The sequence below is a fragment of the Triturus cristatus genome, chromosome 10 (genome assembly GCF_964204655.1).
Source record: "Triturus cristatus chromosome 10, aTriCri1.1, whole genome shotgun sequence".
NCBI classification, from domain to species: domain Eukaryota; kingdom Metazoa; phylum Chordata; class Amphibia; order Caudata; family Salamandridae; genus Triturus; species Triturus cristatus.
This window is the reverse complement of record NC_140593.1, coordinates 1,236,065,889-1,236,087,225: the sequence shown is the minus strand read 5'-3', so window position 1 is coordinate 1,236,087,225 and position 21,337 is coordinate 1,236,065,889. Positions and strand designations below refer to the sequence as shown.

The 21,337-nt window shown below is 47.0% G+C and overlaps 1 protein-coding gene across 5 annotated transcripts in view; it reads right to left on the bottom strand.

The window, feature by feature from the left end:
- The window catches only part of HUWE1 (HECT, UBA and WWE domain containing E3 ubiquitin protein ligase 1), a 1,878,220-nt gene that overhangs the window by 1,574,081 nt on the left and 282,802 nt on the right, over positions 1 to 21,337 (bottom strand). For all 5 annotated transcript variants that reach the window (XM_085629865.1, XM_085629862.1, XM_085629866.1 and 2 more), the window contains 2 exons: positions 3,220 to 3,327; positions 3,003 to 3,104 (listed from right to left, as the gene is read on the bottom strand). In XM_085629865.1, the coding sequence (XP_085485991.1) occupies positions 3,003 to 3,104; positions 3,220 to 3,327 (210 nt within the window). The remainder of the gene's footprint in view (positions 1 to 3,002; positions 3,105 to 3,219; positions 3,328 to 21,337) is intronic.

Sequence of the window (21,337 nt, the reverse complement as noted above, 5' to 3'; positions counted from 1 at the left end):
GGGTTTTGCGGTTCCAGGCTGAGGCCAGGAATTAGAAACTGGTTTTGAGCAGAGCCACTGCTCATGGGAGTCCCAGGTGCTCAGAGTCACAAGGTAGCCAGGTCGTCCGGGGTTTGCGAGGTTGCTGGCCTCAAGAGGTGCCGGGATTCAGCAGGAGCAGGTTCAAGGGTTGACAGGCCGGTAGGGATGGGTCCAAAGCAGTTGGTGTCTTCCTCTTATTAGCAGATGCACGGCAGGTCTTCTTTCTTCTTGCTCTTCTTTGCTTCTCGGAATCTGGAATCTAAGGAAGGCTCAGGGTGCCTCTACATACTAGATTTAGGGGTGTTACAGGTAGGTAAAGGGCAGGGACCAATGGGTCCCTGACCTAGGGTGGGTACACCCCCTATCCTGCCACTCTCCTGTGGGAGGGGGGCAGTAGCCTAGTCCCGATTGGGCAAGGCATCCCAACTTCAAGATGGCGAGAGCCCGGAGATGCGCTTCACCTCGCCTCCTCCACCTGAGCGGTGGGGTTGGCAGGCTGGCACATCCCCTGTCCTTATTTGGGGTTTCCGGCCAGTCTTCCCGCCAGAGTGGGGGTTAGAACCGGTGGGGCCAGTTTGCTGGGTTCAGCAAGTGGCCTGGGGAAGCTTACAGAGGCGGCATGCCTTTGAAGCTTCCCCCTGCCCATCCTGGTGGAGGAGACCTAGCACCTCGCCCAGGATGTGCATTGTTTTAGGCCCAGGAGAGCGAGGGCTCTCCTACCCAGGGGTCCAGCAACATGTCTGCTGTGTGGCAGCCTAGGCAGCCTCCCAGACCAGACGTGGCTTGTAGGTTAGGTTTCAGGGGGCATCTCGAAGATGCCCTCTGCAGTGCTTTGTACATTAAATCCCACACTGGCATCAGTGCGGGTTTAATGTGCTGAGAAGTTTGATACCAAACTTCCCAGTCTTCAGTGTTGCCATTATGGTGCTGTGGAGTTCGTGTTTGACGAGCTCCCAGCACCATATACTCTTAAATGGCAGCACTGCACTTACAGTGCCCAGGAATGGACCTGGGTACTGTAGGGACACAGGGCTCATGCTCCAGTGCCCACAACACTGGCATAGGACACCAAGCTAGAGGGGTGGCTGATGTATGCCAGGGCAGTGTAGGTTGTGGGCATGGCACACAGGGATGTGTGACATGTCGACTTTTTGTATTGCACCCACTCAGCTTGCAAGGGCAGTGTGTGTATGTAAGGGTACAGGGCCTCTAAGGGTGGCACAGTAAGTGCTGCAGCCCTTAGAGGCCTTCTCTGGTCACAAGGCCCTGGGCACCTAGGGTACCATTCACCAGGGGCTGACATGTGGCCAGGGTTTGCCAATTTGGGTTTCAGTTTTTTAGGGAAGGAACATAGGCCCTGGGCACCTGATTGGCAGGAGTCCAGGGCACACTCAAAGTACATTCAGCAAAAAGTGGGGGCATACCATGCAAGAAAGATGGCACTTTCTCACACTGTTTTCATAACTACACTGTGCGGTTCTTTTTCGTTAAACCTACAATACAAGATTAGTACACTCCTTCTGGACTAAGCCTGAAGGATGCTCTCCACAGCTAGCACTTAGAGCTTTCTATAGACCACTAAAACCCACAATAAAGGTGGTTTGGATTAGTGTAGGGTGCTAAACTTAAATAAGTGTGAACCATATACTAAGCCAGCCTCCTACATTCCTTCCTCTTCAATGTTCTAGTTGAAAAGGTACGACAAACCTTACAGTCCTTGGCAGAATGATCTCAGTTGATGCAATAAACGAAGTCTTTTAAATGCAGGTAGTGCAGGCCCTGAAGAGACTCATTATCTGACATGATGTTTTAAATGAAGACTAAGTCAGATATTCTGGAGGAAAGTACTGTGGGTCAACGGTAAATACTTGCATAGCACCAAGAAATTTGAAAATATTCCTAGTAAGAATCCTAGTAAGAAAGAACTGAAGAGCTCAGTGGAGACTGCCTTGCATGGCGTGCGGTCGAAAATCTCAGTGAATGGAACTTCTCTCAGGATGGTTGTAGAGGGCAAAGCAGCCCGACTGAAATCTAAGATTGGTATCTTTTTTATATAGAATATGATAGGTTACAAAATTGCAGGGTTAAGGGCCTTCATGCTCTCTTTAACATTGTATTGCTATTGTATGGCAGCAGGGACTCATCTCGACAACGGGGAATGATTCAAGCATGGGAATTTATGAAAGTTCCAATACTGGAGTAACTGTGTGCAACATATGCCTTTTCTCCAATAGGTTAACCCTGCAAAAGCCATACAGCAGCCCAAAGAAATTGCGGTTGTCTAGTGTGTTGGCCATAAGGTTGGAAAATACTTAGTCCCGTTTTTAAATAAGTATGCAGACCAAATGGCAAAATCTAAAAAAAAAAAAAAACTGCTGTTTTAAGACGCATTTAAGTGAAATGTTTGCTTCACTGCGAAAATTCTAATTTAAAAAGTACTTCCCCCAATAACCGTTCTTGGCATCAAAAATTAATTAAAAATTAATCATTTTTCTAAATTAGTCTCCAATTTATTCTTGCTTGTCTCATTTATTGCCTCTGAGTACAACAAAGGCTTAGCACTGCTGTCTGATAAGCCTAAACTGCCACAAAAGAACATTTAGGGTTACCATTTTTGCCTCTGTAAATCAATAAGGGTTACCTGGACTCTACACAGTGTACCTCGTTTTGGTCCACTATATAAGGAGCCAGCTTCCTATAATGGAGATGTTGGACACCTGAAGTCACTCGAAATGAAGTCTCACGAGAGACCAGAATTTATACTTTTCCCGCTCCACCCCAATTAGTTGGAAAAATTGGTTCCAGATTGTGAAAGGTGAACTAATAGTCAAACTTGTTTGAAAAGGATCGGTTGAACAGGAATCCATTAGAAAAGTATTGATAAGCCAATATTTAAGTTGTACTGGTCCCAGGTACACAATTCCTTACTCATGAACTGAGGTTAAGACTTTACTCTTTGATTTCACAAACTAAGTCCTTACCGTGGCGGATGCCATCAGAGAAGGCAGGGTCCTGGATGGCCTTCTTTAGAAAATTCAGCATCGATTTCAGAAGAGCTGCTCGCTGTGGAATGCACTGGACTCCTGAGGGCACATTAGGCAGAAACTTGAGTTAGCAAGGTGCCTGCAAGATAAACTCTTCCAAGATATCTATCAAACACCTAACTACTACCTTGAGGCTAGAACTGATCGACGTTACCTGATCTGGGGGCAGCAGTGTTGCTGCTGCTCTGAACACGTGGTTCAGGATCAGGACGTTCAGCGGAGGTTGAAGGACCAGGACTGCTTTCCATAACTACATCTGAAACTAAAAATAAAACAAAGGTAAACAGTGCAAGAGATGAATTCTCACAGCTTAGTACAGCTATGTTTGGTGGACACAAGTTGCACAGATGATTGGCAGTAAATTCAGTAACTAGTGCATAACCGGTACGGCCCTTAAATTCAGAAGCACTGAAAACCTTCGCCATAATGCACAATCTCATAACTCCTTTAAGGCAGCTTGTGAATACAAAAAAAAAAAAAAGTAGTAGGTTACCTAACCGTGAAAATGGACAAAAATAAAGTACTTCCACAACAACTGCCCATCAACAAGAAAAGAATGCTCCTCCAAGATTGAAGAAGCAAGCAGACACTTGAATGTGCAGATCACATGCCTTGCGCCTAGGCAAGTACTAGATTACTCGATCAACACCAAACTTGTTGTATGTACAAAGAAGGCATTTACACCAGTGTAGGAAAACGACAACTGGAACAATGACAAAACCTCTGATGGATTGTTACTGACTCTAGACTGGGTAGTAGTGTGTGAAAACCAGCAGGCTTCACCATCCTTATATTGCCCAAGTAAAGGTGGCTTGGATATTTGTAGCACAGTGGATTTTTACGCGGTATGGTTGTGAGACCTCACCATATAATAACGGAACCACCGTCATCAGGTCCAAATAGGTTTCGATAAAAAAAACAATAGCCAAGTCCACGGACGCTGTGGCACAGAGCAGTAATTCTTAACAGGATCAGGTGTAAAATGTTAAGTACCAACACAACCAGTAAGAAAAACAAAAATCCAACACCAATTTATAAAAATAGAGCACTTTTAGCTTTAAATAGACACCAAAAAAAACACATTTATAGAGGAAAACAGGGGGTATGATTTTATCAAAGGCAAGTACAAAAACTTTAATTTGATGTTTAGATGCAATAGATTGTTCGAAGTAGGTTGTAGCTAACGTGCTAAAATGCCTGTTGGAACTCTTGGACGAGCCACAACGTGTTTAGAGGCTGCCACAGGACCGTTCAGCTACAGGGGGATATTTACCTGTCGCTTTCAGCCGTCTTGGGGCTCTCGGTGCACTCTTCTTTTTAAAGCAGGCCACTCAAGTAGTGGTTCTAATGCTGGGAGTAGGAAGCGGGCTCTGTATATGGTACACCACTAAGTGGTTGTACTGTGCACAAAGTTCACTGATTCCTCTAGAAGTGTTCCGGGCTCAATGCAAAACCAAAGTGTTAGATTTGTACGTTTTTAAATAGAAATTCTTTTCAGTTTCCAAAGTGGACACTTACTGCAATTTTCAGTCTTTGCAATGTTAACCCATGGAGGAAAACAATAACTAAGTTTTACAGTTAAGTGTGCAACTTACAATTCCGGTCTTCGGGTTTCAGGGTCAGTGGAGGGCAAGGTTCAGGTAAGTAGGATAAGTTACTTACCTGTAGTCCTAGTAATCTTCCAGGGGTATACTCAGTTATAAGTACTGAATCATCGCCGCCCATGTGCAGGACCCCAGAGCATATACAACACTACATATATAGGTGTATGTTTAGAACCACAAGTACATAGTACTATCCAAACATACATGTATAAACACATATGCAGCCTATTATTTATCTGTGAGAAAGTGGCTCTGTATATACTGTTCCTTAATAGGTACAGGGTGTACAGAGTCCACAGTCCCCAGAGGTTTGACAGAGGCTAAAGTTAGATATAACCTTACTCTCTAAAGTGGTAGCTTGGTCGAGCAGTAAGGCAGTATCAGAGGACAGTGTAAAGCATTTGTTGTACACACAATCAGCAAATGGTCTCACACACTCAATAACTGAACTCTAGGCCAATGGTTTATATAAAAAAAATATATGGCTGATTTTAGAACCAAAAATAGGTATCAAAATATACTCTCTCAGAATGAGATGCTTTATATAAATACTTTTGCAATATGCAATTGACTTTTGTAGGCAATAGTTACAGGATGTTGCAATAGGCAACACAATTTCAAACACAATAATACATTGAGCTCAAAGGAAGATTTAAGTTATTTGCAATTAATTACTTTCAGGATTACTTTTCTAACTCCAGGACTGGATCCTAGATTCAGTCCTGGGACAGTTCTTGGAAACAAGTGAGTAAATTCTGTTTAGTTACTTTTGTGATTTGTAAACAATATTTTGCTATTTTAAAAGTGGACACTTCGAAACATTTTCTGATCAAATTACCAATTTTATCCTATGGAAGGAAATTCACTTAGCAGGTAAGTGGGGTTATGGTTGCTTTTTATAGGTCAGTGTTGGATCCTGGATCAAGCAGTTGAGAAACCGCGTTTGTTATACAGGCGATTTTTAAGGAATATTTATAAGTTTGCAAAATCGACACTTAGAAGAAATTTCATAGAAAAACAGTCAATGGTTCCCTATGGAAGAAAATTCAAGTTACGGGTAAAGTATGTTCTCGTTACTTTTGTAATCCAGTGTTGGGCTCCTAGGCTCAGTACTGGGACATCCATCTAAAACAGTTAAGTAATTACGTTTTCACAAAATCGACACTTCGAAGAAATTTCACAGAAAAACAGTCAATGATTTCCTATTGAAGAAAGTTGGGTTAATGGTAAGTATGGTTGTGAGTACTTTTCAGGGTCAGTGCTGGGCACCAAGATCCAGCACTGGGATCTCTCCTAATAGCAGGTGAGTATTTCCGTTTGTTACTCGGTTGATTTTAGGTGAATATTTTAAGTTTTAGAAACTCTACACTTAGAAGACATTTCAGAAGAAACCAGTCAATGTTACCCTATGGAAGGAAAGGAATATGCTATTTACCAGTATGCATCTGTTCTTGGCATGTAGAGCTGCAGATCCACACACTAGGATAGTAGATCGCCATCTGGTGTTGGGCTCGGATGCTTGCAAGTGGTGGTTGTTGTCTTCTGAAGAAGTCTTTGGTCACCTCCCTGGGACCTGTATCTGTTCCAGCATTGTCTTACTTAGACATCACACAGACATCTCTTTTCTACAAACTCCATAATTTCCCATCATGGCGAAAAACAATCCAACGATGGAGTTGATGCCCATGCGCACTGTCGTCCAAGGGAGGAGTCACCTATCTCGTGACCAACGACTTCTTCCTAAGACAACAACCTGCAAGCATCCGAGCCCAACACCAGATAGCGATCTACTAGCCTAAGTGTGTGATCTGCAGCTCATATGTCTCGAACAAGAGGTTTAGGAATATCGATTTGCGAGGGGACAAGACCTAGGGCCTTCAGAAGCGCTGAGGCCGCACTAATCCACCCAAGGCAGGTAACGGCGGAGTAATGTGCCTCGACGTTGATGCGACGACGGGGTGATGTGCCGACGCCAATTGCCCACCCAGCACAGATGGAGACTTGTCTCGACGTCGAACGCAGCCTGGTTGACGTTGACGGAGGACCAGTTACCTTCATCGACGATTTCGTTGTCGATGTTCGATGATGCGCCTGCATCATTGAAGTCTTCGACGCTGAGGACTTCTTCGTTGGTAGCTTCGACGCCGATGGAGAACAGGTCGTGACACTTCCTCGCGACGTCGACAGAGTTCTCTTCTTTTGCTGCCTCACAGGAGACCTACCTCTTTTAGAGAGGCCATAAAGACTATTCCTCTCCCTTTCCTTTAAGGTTCTCCTTGATAGCTTCTTACAATGATGGCAATTGTGAGAAGAGTGAGATTCAGAGAGGCAGAGAACACACACAGGGTGTATATCAGATCTGGCCCTCTTGCCACAGGCAGGGCAAGGGTCGAATAAAGGCATTCTGAAGAAAATAAACCTTTTCTGGAACTCATAAAAGGTGTCCCTTTCACTCTAAGGCACAAACAGTCGAGTGAAGGTAGAAAAACTAGAAGTTTAAGATATTTTTTGACTAAAAGCCAAAAAAAGGAAGAGCTGAAAATCCAGGCTCCTAACTGAAGGAGCCGGAAAAAAAAAACTGACCTGTCACCCCTGAGGCATGATGGGAAGCTGGGGGTCATGGCTGCCTTAAAGGCACGGTGCCAGTTTATGGGGAAAATGCTTTCATGTGGAAAATGCTTTCATTTTCTATGCTATTGGTTTACAATGCAGCCTGTAGGCTAACAATGTCTACTTTATTTGCAGTTTGCTTTATGAGTACTTTGATCATTAAAATAAAAATAAAAAAACAGTTCAAGTGCTACTTGCCCTCTTATGTTTTTATATATACTGGCAAATACAGTTTTTATATGTGTAATTACATTGTTAAGCCTCCTAGATGGGTGCTGCATTGATATGAGAAAAATATACATTATTTACGGGGTCCCCGCACATGGGCGGGAATATTCAGTGCTTATAACTATGGATGAAGATCCCCTGGAAGAGAATATTGGGGTCCATTCCTTAATATTTTAAGTGCCAGTGAAGACAGAGCACATGGGCCGTAAACTATTCCAGTTCTCCTAGAACCCAGGAGCATTTGGTACCAAACGACTCCATACAAACGTACCGTGTGCCCAGAGGGGCCTCCTGAAAACCTACTGACCCTGGTGCGGTCAAAGACTGGCTTTAGGCGGCCTATCACACATACATATTTCGAGCGGGGGGGACGGCGACAGAGCGGAGACAGAGCGGGGACAGAGACAGAGCGGGGACAGAGACAGAGCGGGGACAGAGACAGAGCGGGGACAGAGACAGAGCGGGGACAGAGACAGAGCGGGGACAGAGACAGAGCGGGGACAGAGACAGAGCGGGGACAGAGACAGAGCGGGGACAGAGACAGAGCGGGGACAGAGACAGAGCGGGGACAGAGACAGAGCGGGGACAGAGACAGAGCGGGGACAGAGACAGAGCGGGGACAGAGACAGAGCGGGGACAGAGACAGAGCGGGGACAGAGACAGAGCGGGGACAGAGACAGAGCGGGGACAGAGACAGAGCGGGGACAGAGACAGAGCGGGGACAGAGACAGAGCGGGGACAGAGACAGAGCGGGGACAGAGACAGAGCGGGGACAGAGACAGAGCGGGGACAGAGACAGAGCGGGGACAGAGACAGAGCGGGGACAGAGACAGAGCGGGGACAGAGACAGAGCGGGGACAGAGACAGAGCGGGGACAGAGACAGAGCGGGGACAGAGACAGAGCGGGGACAGAGACAGAGCGGGGACAGAGACAGAGCGGGGACAGAGACAGAGCGGGGACAGAGACAGAGCGGGGACAGAGACAGAGCGGGGACAGAGACAGAGCGGGGACAGAGACAGAGCGGGGACAGAGACAGAGCGGGGACAGAGACAGAGCGGGGACAGAGACAGAGCGGGGACAGAGACAGAGCGGGGACAGAGACAGAGCGGGGACAGAGACAGAGCGGGGACAGAGACAGAGCGGGGACAGAGACAGAGCGGGGACAGAGACAGAGCGGGGACAGAGACAGAGCGGGGACAGAGACAGAGCGGGGACAGAGCGGGGACAGAGAGACAGACAGATCACCCAAAGGGTGTAGTCACCCTAAGGGACAGTAGACATTGGCTGCTGCCCCCCAACCTCATTAACACCCTTACATTGTGTGTTTAATGGCTCCCCTGAACTTTCTTCCTTGGATTCCACTACCTATGGATGAGGACCAAAGAGCAGTGCAGCAGTGGAGAAGAGCAGTGCAGCAGTGGAGAAGACAAGTGACTTGGCCTCAGCCCTGACAGCCTGTCTCCTCCAGCGACATTGCTTCAAGAAACCAGAGTGGCCCGCAGCCAGCAACCTCAAGAACCATGGAGAACCTGTGCTGTCTTCGACAAAGACTCTTGTCTCCCGTGGGCATCGGATTTGTTCAGTCAAGAAACAAAAACAAGTACTCTGGATCTGCGACACTTGCACCACTCTGCAACCGACACCCAAGGCCTGAATCCAGGTAGCACTCTGACCCAGTGAAGTCTTCCAGGCGATCTTTACCTGGGATCCACCACTGTTAGACCTCTCCGGACCTCACCCTCGATGCCTGCAGCCTCAGCCTGAATGGTCCCAGCAACCAGATCTGGTGAGAAAACCAGACATCGAAAGACACCTCTGCACCCGCAGCCCCCGTTCTTAGTGCGCCCAACAGACTAACCCAACAGCCCCCCTCCCCCCCCCCCTTTCCAATTTCCCTCTCGAGTTGTGGGCTTCCTTCAGCAGTTTGCCCCTACCAAGTATCTCCAGCGATTTAAATGGGTCCTTTGCCCCTTGATTGCACTCTGCACCCAGCCGACCCCTCCACAGCTAGTAGTGCAGTCTCTGTACTCTTGCTGGCCCCTCCAGTGCTGATCTAAAACACCAGGGCCTATGTCCCTGAACCACAGGTACTTACCAGTAACGGGTGCCTCTTTGAGGTGCCCCAGCCTACATAGGATAACATTGGGCCCAGGGACATCTGCACCAGGACTTTGGATCTCAACTGTCTTTCCATTGAAGGAAGATTTACAAGTCCACCTGCATTACACACTCTACACACACCATAAACTATCCAAAGGTACGAAAGCTGGAAGAACCAGAACTCTTAGAAACACCAAGTCACTCCTTGTTCCTCTGAAAATGAAAAGGAAAACCACCAAGATTCTCTCTCTTTCTGGAAATGCATCCAGGATATGGAACGCTCTCTAGAGGCCTCTGCTGGAACTCGTCCCGCTTTAAAAGGGCCCTGAAACTCTTGGTAGTCAAATACATTAACACCACACCTACAGTTCCAGGCTCAAATAGCTCACTCTCGGCAAGACTCTACCGTTTGTGACAGTTGGAGATTTGTCTGTTTCAGCTCCATAGTATGTTAATCACTCCTTTAGTTAGGCTGTTAAATTAATCTGAATACTGTAATCAAACATTTCCTGCTCACTTACTCATCTCTATTTTAGGCTTGCTCTTGAATCTATGTGACGAGCACCTTGCACAGAGCTACGTTAGTCGACTTCGGATTTTATGCTTCCAACGTAAAGCTATGTTATGCAATTTTTTTTTAAGCAAAGCGCTCCTATACCTTCAGGTCTAGCTAGCGCTATATAAAACTTATCAATAAAACTGACATGGCGCCAATCCTGCCGTCCTACTTGCTATCCCTAACAGAGCCAAAGCCAGCTTGTCCAGCAGCTATGCCTCCAAAAGCCCGTAGTAGGGGAGCTATTTCCTTTCACCCTGCAGGAACCTAATAAGAACCATGAGGACTCTGCATCACAAAAACACCAGAAAACACACCCCACCAGAGTATGTTGGTCAGCGGTGCCAATGAGGACCGGAGACACTTCTGAGTAAACCACCTCGTGTTTGCTCAGGCTGGACTTCGTCGCAGCCTCTTTGTGCAGGTCCACTCAATAGAGTGTCTCCTCCAGCACAGACCAGACACCTAAAAGCACCACTGCACCCAAGCCCCATAGCCCGAAGAGAATTGGACCGACTGTGCCCCTACATGCACTAGAATCTCATGGACCAAGCCCCTCTGTGGGTTCAACTAGACTGGTGCCCCAAGTCCATACTTGAAGTCTTTTTGCTAGGACCTTTTCCTATTGAAACAAACGGAACACCGGATGCCGAAAAGCACCTCAGCACCCAAACGTCCCAGAGCCTACTGATGTGGCGTTTTGGTGCTGCCTTGTACCTTGCCACATACTTACCTTATCTCCAGAAGATTGGTCCTGTAAGTCGCTGCTAGGTACCCATATGCTGCAAGGGAAATGCTACTTACCAGTATGCATGTGTTCTTGGCATGTAGAGCTGCATATCCACACACTTAGCATAGATCGCCATCTGGTGTTGGGCCCGGATGTTTGCACTGGTTTTTGTTCTGGAAAGTCTTTGGAAGTCACGAGGTATGTGACTCCTTTCGATCATAGTGCACACTGGCATCGGCTCCATCCTCCGATTGTTTTTCGCCAGCAGGGAAATGATGGAGCTTTGTAAGAAACAGGAAAGATGCCCATGTGTGATGTATCTAATTAAGATAGTACTGGAACAGATAAAGTTAGCCAGGGAGGCGCGTGGGCGTGTGGATCTGCAGCTCTACATGACAAGAACAGATGCATACTGGTAAGTCGCAATTCCCGTTCGAGGCATATGAGCTGCAGATCACACACTTAGCATAGACTATATAGCAGTTCCCAACCTTAGCGGCGACCACCGGTATCTGTTGCAGTGGTTTGAAATAGTGTTTTTAGTACAGCCTGGCCCACACTAGCTTGTTTTGTTTGCACATCTACACAATAGTGTTTTGTGAAAGTGTGCGGTGTAGACCATGTAGCTGCTTTGCAGATATCCTGTAAGGGAATGTTCCCTAAAAATGCCATAGAAGCCCCCATCTTTCGTGTAGAGTGGGCTATAGGAGGAACAGATAAAGTTTTGCTTTGTGGTAGCAAATTTGTATGCATTTAACGATCCATCTACCTATCCCAGATTTTGATATGGGGTTGCCTTTGTGTGGTGGTGAGAAAGACACAAAGTTGTTTGGTCTTACGAAAAGGTTGTGTTCCGTCGATGTAATAAAGCAATGCTCTTAACATCTAAAGTATGAAGAGCTCTTTCTGCTACTGTGTGGGTGCGAGAAAAATACGGGCAACTCCACAGACTGATTGAGGTGGAAGGGAGAAATGACTTTTGGAAGGAATTTAGGATTAGTTTGTAGAACAACCTTATGATGGATTTGCAAAAAAGGTTCCTGGATAGTTAGTGCTTGTAGCTCACTAACTGTCCTAAGAGAAGTAATAGCTACTAGGAAAGCTACTTTCCATGTTAAGAACTGTAGCTCACATTTATGTAGAGGTTCAAAAGGAGGGCCCATTAGTCTCGTGAGAACGATGTTTAAATTCCACACAGGTGAGGGTGGAACTCTGGGAGGAATTATCCTGTTAAGGCCTTCCATAAAGGCTTTGATGGCAGGTAACCTGAAAAGTGATAAATGTCTATTTTGTAGGTATGCTGCTATGGCAGCAAGGTGCAGTCTAATAGACGTATAGGCTAAGTTGCACCTTTGGGGGTGTAGAAGGTACCGTATGATATGTTGGATAGACACGTCTAGGGTATTAATGGTGTTATGACAATACATCACAAATCGCTTCCACTTGGCTGCATAGCAGGCTCTAGTGGTGGGACGTCTAGCTTCTCTAATGACGTTCATACAGTCAGGGGGAAGATTAAGGTAACCAAACTCAGACCTCAGGAGCCATATCGCAAGGTTGAGCTGGGTCCGGGTGTGTGATCTCTCCACGGTTCTGGGTTAAGAGGCGTGGTGAGTTGTGTATTTTTCGGGTGGAGCTACAGACAGTTCCAGTAATGTGGTGTACCACGGTTGTCTGGCCCAAGTTGGAGCAACTAGAATGAGAATCAGCGAGTGTTGCTGTAGTTTGTGCATCACCAGTGGAATGAGTGGGAGAGGCGGAAGCACGTACGCAAATCTGCCTGACCAATTCATCCATATCGCATTGCCTTTCGACAATGGGTGTGGATATCTGGCGGCGAAGCTTGGGCATTTGGCGTTTAAGGGTGGCGAAGAGGTCCATCTGTGGATGCCCCCACATTTGAAAGAATGGCTGAAGAACTTGCGGATGAAGTTCCCACTCGTGGATCTGTTGTGTTTGACGACTTAACAGATCGGCTATGGTGTTTTGAACTCCCGGGACATGTTGGGCTAGGAGAAATATATTCTGGGGGTATAGCCCATCTCCATAGGCTCTGTGCTAGCTGAGAGAGCTGCATAGAGTGTCCAGCCTTGTTTCTGTATGTAGTACATGGATGTCATGTTGTCCGTGCGGACTAAGACAGCTTTGCCTGATATTTGCTTTTGGAATGCTTTTAAGGCTAGGAATACGGCTAGTAACTCCAGCTGGTTGATGTGGAGTAACTTTTGTTGAGGTGTCCACCTGCCCTGCATGGTGTGATGTAGTAGGTGAGCTCCTCAGCCGGAGAGCGATGCATCAGCTGTCATAACAATTTGCGGAACTGGCTCTAGGAACGGTCGCTCTTTGCAAAGGTTCTTGGTGTTCCACCACTGCAGAGAGCGATGAGTGCGACCATCTACCAACACCAGATCTGTTACCTGATCTTGAGCCTAGTTCCATTGGTGTGCTAAGCACTCTTGCAGAGGACGCAGCTGGAGTCTTGCAAGAGGCACTATAAATATGCAAGAGGCCATCATCTCTATGAGTTGCATGAACACTCGACCTGAAAGGGAGTGTTGAGGTTGAAATTTGGGGAGAAGAGCCTGCATGCTTGCTATCCTGGCTGGAGTGGGATAGGCTAGCGCTCTTGAGGCGTCTATGGTGGCACCGAACTATTGTGTGTGGGACGGTTGCAGATGAGACTTGGTGTGGTTTACTGTGAACCCCAAGTCGTGGAGTAGTTGGATAGTAGCTTGAGTGTGATGTACACACTGGTTTATGAGCTGGCTTTTATGAGCCGGTCGTCGAGATACTGGAAGACGTGAATGTGCTGTCTTCTTAAGTGGGCTGCTACTACCGCTAGGCACTTGGTGAATACCCTTGGTGCTGTTGTGACTCCGAACGAGAGTACTTTGAATTGATAGTGCTGCCCGTCCACTACAAACCTGAGATACTTCCTGTGAGCTGCATGAATGGTAATGTGGAAGTAGGCGTCCTTGAGCTCTATGGTAGCAAGGAAGTCTCCCTGTGAAAGAAGGGGAAGGACCTGCTGAAGTGTGACCATGTGGAAATGGTCTGAATGCATGAATAGGTTTAGGGGTCTGAGGTCTAAAATAGGTCTCAGAGAGCAGTCTCTTTGGTATGAGAAAATACAGGGAGTAAACTCCTGTGTTTTGTTGATGCAGGGGAACCAGTTCTATTGTATTTTTTTGTAGGAGGGAGATTACCTCCTGCTTTAGCAGCGAGATGTTCTTGTGACATTGGACGCTGTTTGGGTGGAATGTTTGGGGGGGGGGTAGAGTTAAGTTCGAGACAGTAACCTGATTGCACCATTTGTGGCACCCACCTGTCTGTGGTGATGTTGGTCCAGACAGGAAGGAACGTATAGTTTACGTGTCGGTGTAGTTTTGCAGCTTGAAGACTTTCTGGATTCACTATGCTGTGCATTATTCCGCCATCTAGTGGTTGGGTCCGGAATTGTAGTTTTTTTTGTTTGTGGCTCAGTTGGGTCATTTGGTGTCCTTCGTGACGTCGACGCGCTTCCTCCAGAAGCTCCCACCTTTGGTCGCCATCTTCGGATTCTTTTTCCTTGTGTTACTCTGGTCTCATTTAACCTTGTAAAGTCTTTCTTCAGCTTCTGCTCCCCTTCTGGCGGAGGAGGGTGGGTTCGCTAGTGAATCCAGAAAGTCTTCAAGCTGCAAAACTACACCGACAGGTAAGAAACTATACGTTTTGCAGCGTGAATCTTTGTGGCTTCACTATGCTGAGCATCGACTTTGTAGCGGTTTCTCCTCATAGTGGTGGTTGGGGGGGAAGACGAGCATTGGTTACTGAAAAGGTGTTGCAAGACCTTCTGTCCCACTTGCGCTTCTTTGTTCATTTAGATATCCAAACAGTAGTGCTTAGTGAACGTGTGCACTGAAGACCATGTAGCCGCTTGGCAAATGTCTTGAATTGGTGTGTTGGCTAGAAACGCAATTGCAGCTCCTTTCTTACTTGAGTGAGCATGAACTGCTCATTGTAATGGCTGAGCTGCCTGTCTGTGGCAGAGCAGTATGGTTTGTGCAATCCATCGTGCAATGGTATTTTTGGTAACTGGTCGTCCCAAAAAGCTGCTGGCAAAGGATACAAAGAATTGCTTTGTTTTCCTGCACTCCTTTGTCCATTTCATATAGTGCATCACTGCCCTCCTGGCGTCCAGTGTGTGTAAGGCCCTCTCTGTGCTTGTGGAAGGTTTTTGGAAAAAAACTCGGTATTTGAATTATCCGATTGATGTGGAACTTCAACACCACCTTTGGCATGAAATGTGGGTCCGTTCTCATCACAATCCTATCACTGTGTATTTGCAGGTAGGGTTCTTGGAGTGTTAGCGCTTGCAATTCACTTAGTCTTCGCAGTGATGTGATAGCTATTAGGAAGGCTGTCTTTAGTGTGAGCATATGTAGTGTAGCTTTGTGAATAGGCTCAAATGGTGCCTTCATCAATTGTGTTAGCACTACGCTGAGGTTCCATGCTGGTGCTGGCATTCTGCTTGGAGGTGCAATCCTTTTTACTCTTTCTAGGATTCTTTTTACCACCTGTGAGGTGAAGAAACTTTTCACTGTTTCTCCTCTTGTGTAAGCCACAATTGCCGCTAAGTGGACCCTTAGGGATGTGTAAATTAGTTTATTCTGCAGTAGATGCGTCAAGTATCTTAGTACTGTTGATTCCTTAGTAATCCTGGTTTGCAGTTTCTCCCTAATGCACCATTGGGAGAATCTTTTCCACTTTGCTACGTAGCACCTTCTTGTGGTAGGTCTCCTAGCCTCTCGGAGTAGCGTCATTGTGCTTGCCAGTAGTTTGAGGTGTGCAAACTAGGTCCTCAGGAGCCATGCAGCTAGGCTGAGGCTTCTGGCTCTGGGTGTAGTACTGGCGGGGAACCTGTGTGCGTGCGTTTGTGACATCTCCATGACTTGTGAGAACCAGATTTGTCTGGCCCACTGGGGTGCTATCAGGATGAGCGTCATGCTGCTGAACCTGCATTTGTTCAGTACCCTGTGTAGCAGCAGTATCGGTGGAAAAGCTTAGGTAAATGTCCCTGACCAGATTATCCATAGCGCATTCAACAGGGACTGTTTGCACGGTACCCTGGATGCGAAGTTTTGGCATTTTGCATTTTGGCGTGTTGCAAATAGGTCTATTTGCGGAGTTCCCCATTTGTCGAATATCTTCTGGATTTCTTGCTGATTGATTTCCCATTCGTGGGATGCTGACATCTGTCTGCTTCCACAATGTCCTTTCCTGGTAGATTTATTGCTAGCAAGTCTATTTGCCTTGGAATTGCCCATCTCCATATTTCCTGCGCTAGCAGGGATAGTGTCGCCGAATGTGTTTCACCTTGCTTGTTGATGTAGAACATGGTGGATGTATTGTCTGTTTGGATTAGTACCCTGTGTCCGTACAGTTGTTTCTGAAAAGCTTTTAAGGCTAGGAACACGGTCTTCAGCTCTAGGTAGTTGATGTGTATTATCACATCTTGTTGCGGCCACAATCCCCTTAAATTGTGTGTCTGTAAGCGCTCCCCAACCCATCTGGGAGGCATCGGTTCTGATGGTCACTGTTGGAGTTGGTTGTGTGAATGGTCTCCCTTGTGTTATGTTCCTCTTGTTCCAACCACTAGATCCTCCCAAATCCCTGTCGCTTGTGACCATTGCTGCTGGATCCATTCTTGGAATGGTCTCATGTGGAGGCGGATATTTGGGACCAAATGTATGCATGATGCCATCATCCCCATCAGTTTGCCCATTGTCCTCACTGTCAGAGCTTGCCCCTTGTGGTAAAGACGTGTCTCCTTCAATATAGCCAGAGTCCTCTTTGTGCTTGGAAACATGTACCCCCTTCCTCCTTAAGTGTGCTGCTACTGTTGCCAGACATTTTGTGAAGACCCTTGGTGCTGATTTTAGTCCAAAAGCCAGTACTGTGAACTGGTAGTGAGTTTTGTTGATCATAAACCTGAGGCGGTGTTTGTGTTTGCTGTTGAGGAGGATGTGCAAGTAGGCGTCCTTTAGGTCGATAGTTGCCATGTAATCTCCGTCTTTTATTTGAGGTATGACCTCTTGGAGTGAGGTCATCTTGAACCTTTGAGTCTTTATGAACCGGTTTAAGAATTTTAGGTCTAGAATTGGACGTAATGTTCCGTCTATCAGGTCCATCCTCTTGCTCTTTGCCTGGTGTTGGGCCTGAGTTTGTGGGTATATTTGCTCTTTTCCTAGCCATGGATGTGATGATTGAGTCGGCTGGGACTGACCCCCTAATGTACATGGGGTCTTTTGATAAATGTTTATATTTCTTCTCTGCTCATGGAGTTACTGCTCTACACATGGCAGGCTCCTTGAATGCCTCCTTCCCCTGGTCCAGAACACTTGGGAGCATGGGCAGGAACTGGCTTCTAGTCTGGGATGGCAACAAGGCCTCCAAGAGGAAGCAAGAGTGGGGTTTTTCTTCTAGCTGCACTCCATGTGTGTCTGCAGCTCTTTTGAAGCCTTGCTTGTAGATCTCTATGTCTTCCGGCAGTGAAGGCCTCGACAGATGATTCTACACCCTCTTCCGGGGGATTCGGCGTCGAAATCTTGCCACTGCAAGTCCTGAGCCTCCAAGGACGTAGAGTCTTGGTAAGTTTGCTAGTCCTCCTCCCCTTCAACGCCCCCGTAGTACAGGTCTTCTTTCTGTTCCTCTCCAGGTTCAAGTGTGCTCGGCGGTTTCAACTCCTAGACGCACCATTCTGTTTCGGCCGTGTCTTGACGGTATGCTGTAGAATTTCATCTTTTCATTGAAGTCTTTCTTGCATAGCAAGATGTTCACCATTTCGGCCTTGCGCCTTTTCTTTTCCATCTCAGCCGCGTGTTCGGCTTCGAGGGCTTCAGCTTTTCTCTTCGCGATTGTCGACGCCGAAGTCAAAACAGTTTTGGGGCCTTCGCTTTGACATAGAGGCCTCTTTCGTGGCTGCTCTTCGGCGCCTTTCCCTTGTCTTGGGATTTCGCAGTCTGGGAGTCCTTCTCAGAGGATCCGACGGTCTGCTTGTCCCTGGATGCAGTTGTCTACGTCGAGTGCTTCGACGGGCCTGCTCATTTCGAGGACTTTGGCTCGCCTTTGCGAGTATCAGTGGAGTGTTTAGGGTTCGACAATTCTTACCTCCTTAGACGTTTGTTTTGACCTCGACGACCAAGACGTCCTCTGGCAAGGTTGGCCTCCTCTCCGCTGGAGAGTACCAAATCTCGGAGCGATGGGTGTCCCCTGCATGTTATAGTTTGCTCTTCTCTGCCTCTCCCTTACTCAGAGGGTCTTCAGGGTGAACGCTGCACAGGCGTTGCAGTCCTCGCTTTGATAGTCGAGCGGCAGGCAGAGATTGCAAACCGGGTGTTGGTCCTTTTGCGTGTACTTGTGGTGGCAGTTCGCGGGAGCTCCCTGTATGCTAATTCTCCTTTGATTCGTCGAATTCTTCGATGTTCTCTCTTCTGTCGTCGACTTTAGTCCTGACTTGATCTACAGTGTCTTTCCCGGTGATATATTCTAAAGTTTTCTTCCATTTTCGATGACTCTTATCTCCAAAGTTTTTGGAGCTCCTTCACTGTTGATCCAGACCCAACGGCGGAAAAACTAATCTGAAGATGGCGACCAAAGGTGGGAGCTTTCGGAGGAAGCGCGTCGGCGTCACGGAAACCAAATGGTGGTATGTTGACGGCCACCTGGGCCACGAAAAATAAAAAAAGCAAAAATAAAAAGACTACAATTCCGGACCCAACCACTAGATGGCGGAATAATGCACAGCATAGTGAATCCAGAAAGATTCACGCTTCAAAACTGTTGGTCTAAGCCTTACAGGAGTGGAATGGTCCGGGGGAAGCAGATGGAAGTCATTGGGTAGGGGTGGAGGCAGAGAGGGCGTTAGTCTTGCCTCTGCCCTTGTTATTGTTGCCTCTGTAACCACCTCTCTGGTAACCTTTGGTGAAGGTTGACTGGGTGGGAGCCTTGTAAGAGGTGGAAGGGTTGTCTGATGAGCAGCCTCTGGAGTTGCCTTTGTAGGAGGAGTGACGAAAAGAACGTCTGGGAGCTTGCGATTGCAAGGCTCCCATTGACTTGGCTGTGTCCGTGTCCTTTTTAATTTTCTTCAGGGAGGAGTCTACATTAGGGCCAAAGAGGTGCTCTTGGTCGAATGGTTCGTTCAGGATCGAACTTTGTACCTCAGACTTAAAGCCTGAAATGCGTAGTCAAGCGATCCTACGCAAAAGGACACTTCTATTTACAGCTCTGGAGGCGGTATCTGCCACATCGAGAGTGCAACAAATGGAGGTATTGGTTATTAGTTTACCTTCCTGTATGAGGTCGTTGGCTTTGTATTTGTCCGGGAGGTGTTGCACTAGGGACTCTAACTAGTCATAATGTGCCCTATCGTACCTGGCTAGCAGGGCCTGAGTGTTGGCGATGCGCCATATGTTACCTGCTTGTGCGGCTGTTCTCTTGCTGGAGGCATCCAAGAGTTTAGACTATCAGGTGGGACTGCATCACCTGATGTCTGCAAGTTAGCCCTCTTCCTGGCATTGGATACCACCATGGAGTCTAATGGAACAGGTCCCTTAACGTAAGCTGGTTCTGTAGGGGCAGCTTTATATATTTTTTTTTCCTATGTGAGGGTTGATGACTCGAGCCCTAACAGGATCTTTAAATACATCAGGAGCATGCTGTGAGAAAGTGGCTCTGAATATACTGTTCCCAAATAGGTACAGGTGTACAAAGTCCACAGTCCCCAGAGGTTTGTCAGAGGCTAAAGTTAGATATAACCTTACTCTCTAGTGGTAGCTTGGTCGAGCAGTAAGGCAGGATCAGAGGACAGTGTAAAGCATTTGTTGCACACTCTCAGCCAGCAAATGAGTTCACACACTCAAGAACTGAACTCTAGGCCAATTGTTTTTGTACAAAAAAAAATATACCGTTTTATTTTTAGAACCAAGCAAGCCTGGCACAGGTAAGCATTAAATACTTTACAGTAATAAGTTGCTGAATGTAGATTAGTTTGAAAATTCAATAGAACTTGTACTTGGTTTATTTACAGGGGATGCAGTAGGTTGCAACACTTAGATAATACAGAACGTTGAAATGAATGGGCTTTTCAAGTAAATTACAGGAAACTTACTTTTTACGTTCCCTTTCTAACTCTGTGCTGGATACCTAGATTCAGCACTGGACCATTTCCTGCAAACAGTTAAGTAAATACACTTTGGAATATTTTAGAACCAACAATAAGTATTAAAGGAATATGCTACTAGGGCCTCATCCACTTTTGGGCCAAACAGATGTTCCTGGTCAAAGGGATGGTTGAGGATGGAGGCCTGTACCTCTGGTTTAAAACCTGAGATCCTTAGCCAGGCATGGCGACGGAGGAGGACACTAGTATTGATGGCCCTGGAGGCTGTGTCTGCTGCATCTAAGGTACAACGTATGGAGGTATTAATAATGGTTTTGCCCTCCTGAATTAGCTCGTTGGCCCTAGGTTTGTATTTATCAGGGAGAGGTTGCATTATGGCTTCTAATTCGTCATAATGGGCCCTGTCATACCTGGCTAGTAGCGCTTGTGTATTAGCGATACGCCATATGTTGGCAGCTTGGGATACAGTACGCTTGCCTAATGCGTCCAAGAGTTTAGACTCTTTGTCAGGTGGTTGTGCTTCGCCAGACGCTTGGGAGTTGGCCCTTTTACGTGCTGTGGACACTACCAGAGAATCTAGTGGTGCTGGCCCTCTGATGTAGGAGGGATCTGTAGGGGCGGATTTATAATTCTTTTCAATGCACAGGTTAATGACCCTGGCTCTGACTGGGTCTTTAAAGACCTCTGGCGCATGTTTTATAACTCCCTTGAGCATAGGCAATATGGAGGTGGTCCTATGTGTGGTGTCAAACGATCGAGGAGCAAATCCTCCTCCACGGGGTCGGTATGGAGATCTACCCCGTGATAGTGTGCCGCCCTTTGTAGTAGATGATTGAACCCCAATGAGTCTTCTGGTGGGGAAGGTCTGGAAGGGTAGAGATCATCCTGTGGGACGTTAGGGATGTCAGGGATTGAATATGCTACTTACCAGTATGCATCTGTTCTTGGCATGTAGGGCTGCTGACATTCATATCTGTGCATAGATCGCCGCCTAGTGTTGGGTCCGGATGTTTGCACGTTGTTGTCCTGGAAGAGTCTTCGAGGTATCCTGGGATAGGTGACTCCTCCCCTGGACTACAGTGCGCATGGGCATCCTCTCCATCCTCAGATTGTTTTTCGCCATTGTGGCAGTGATGGAGTAGATACAGAAAGTGATGACCATGCTTACAGTAATTCTGAGAGCTGCAGCTGCTACAGGCGCCGGGGAGGAGGGAGGGCGATATGAATGTCAGCAGCCCTACATGCCAAGAACAGATGCATACTGGTAAGTAGCATATTCAGTT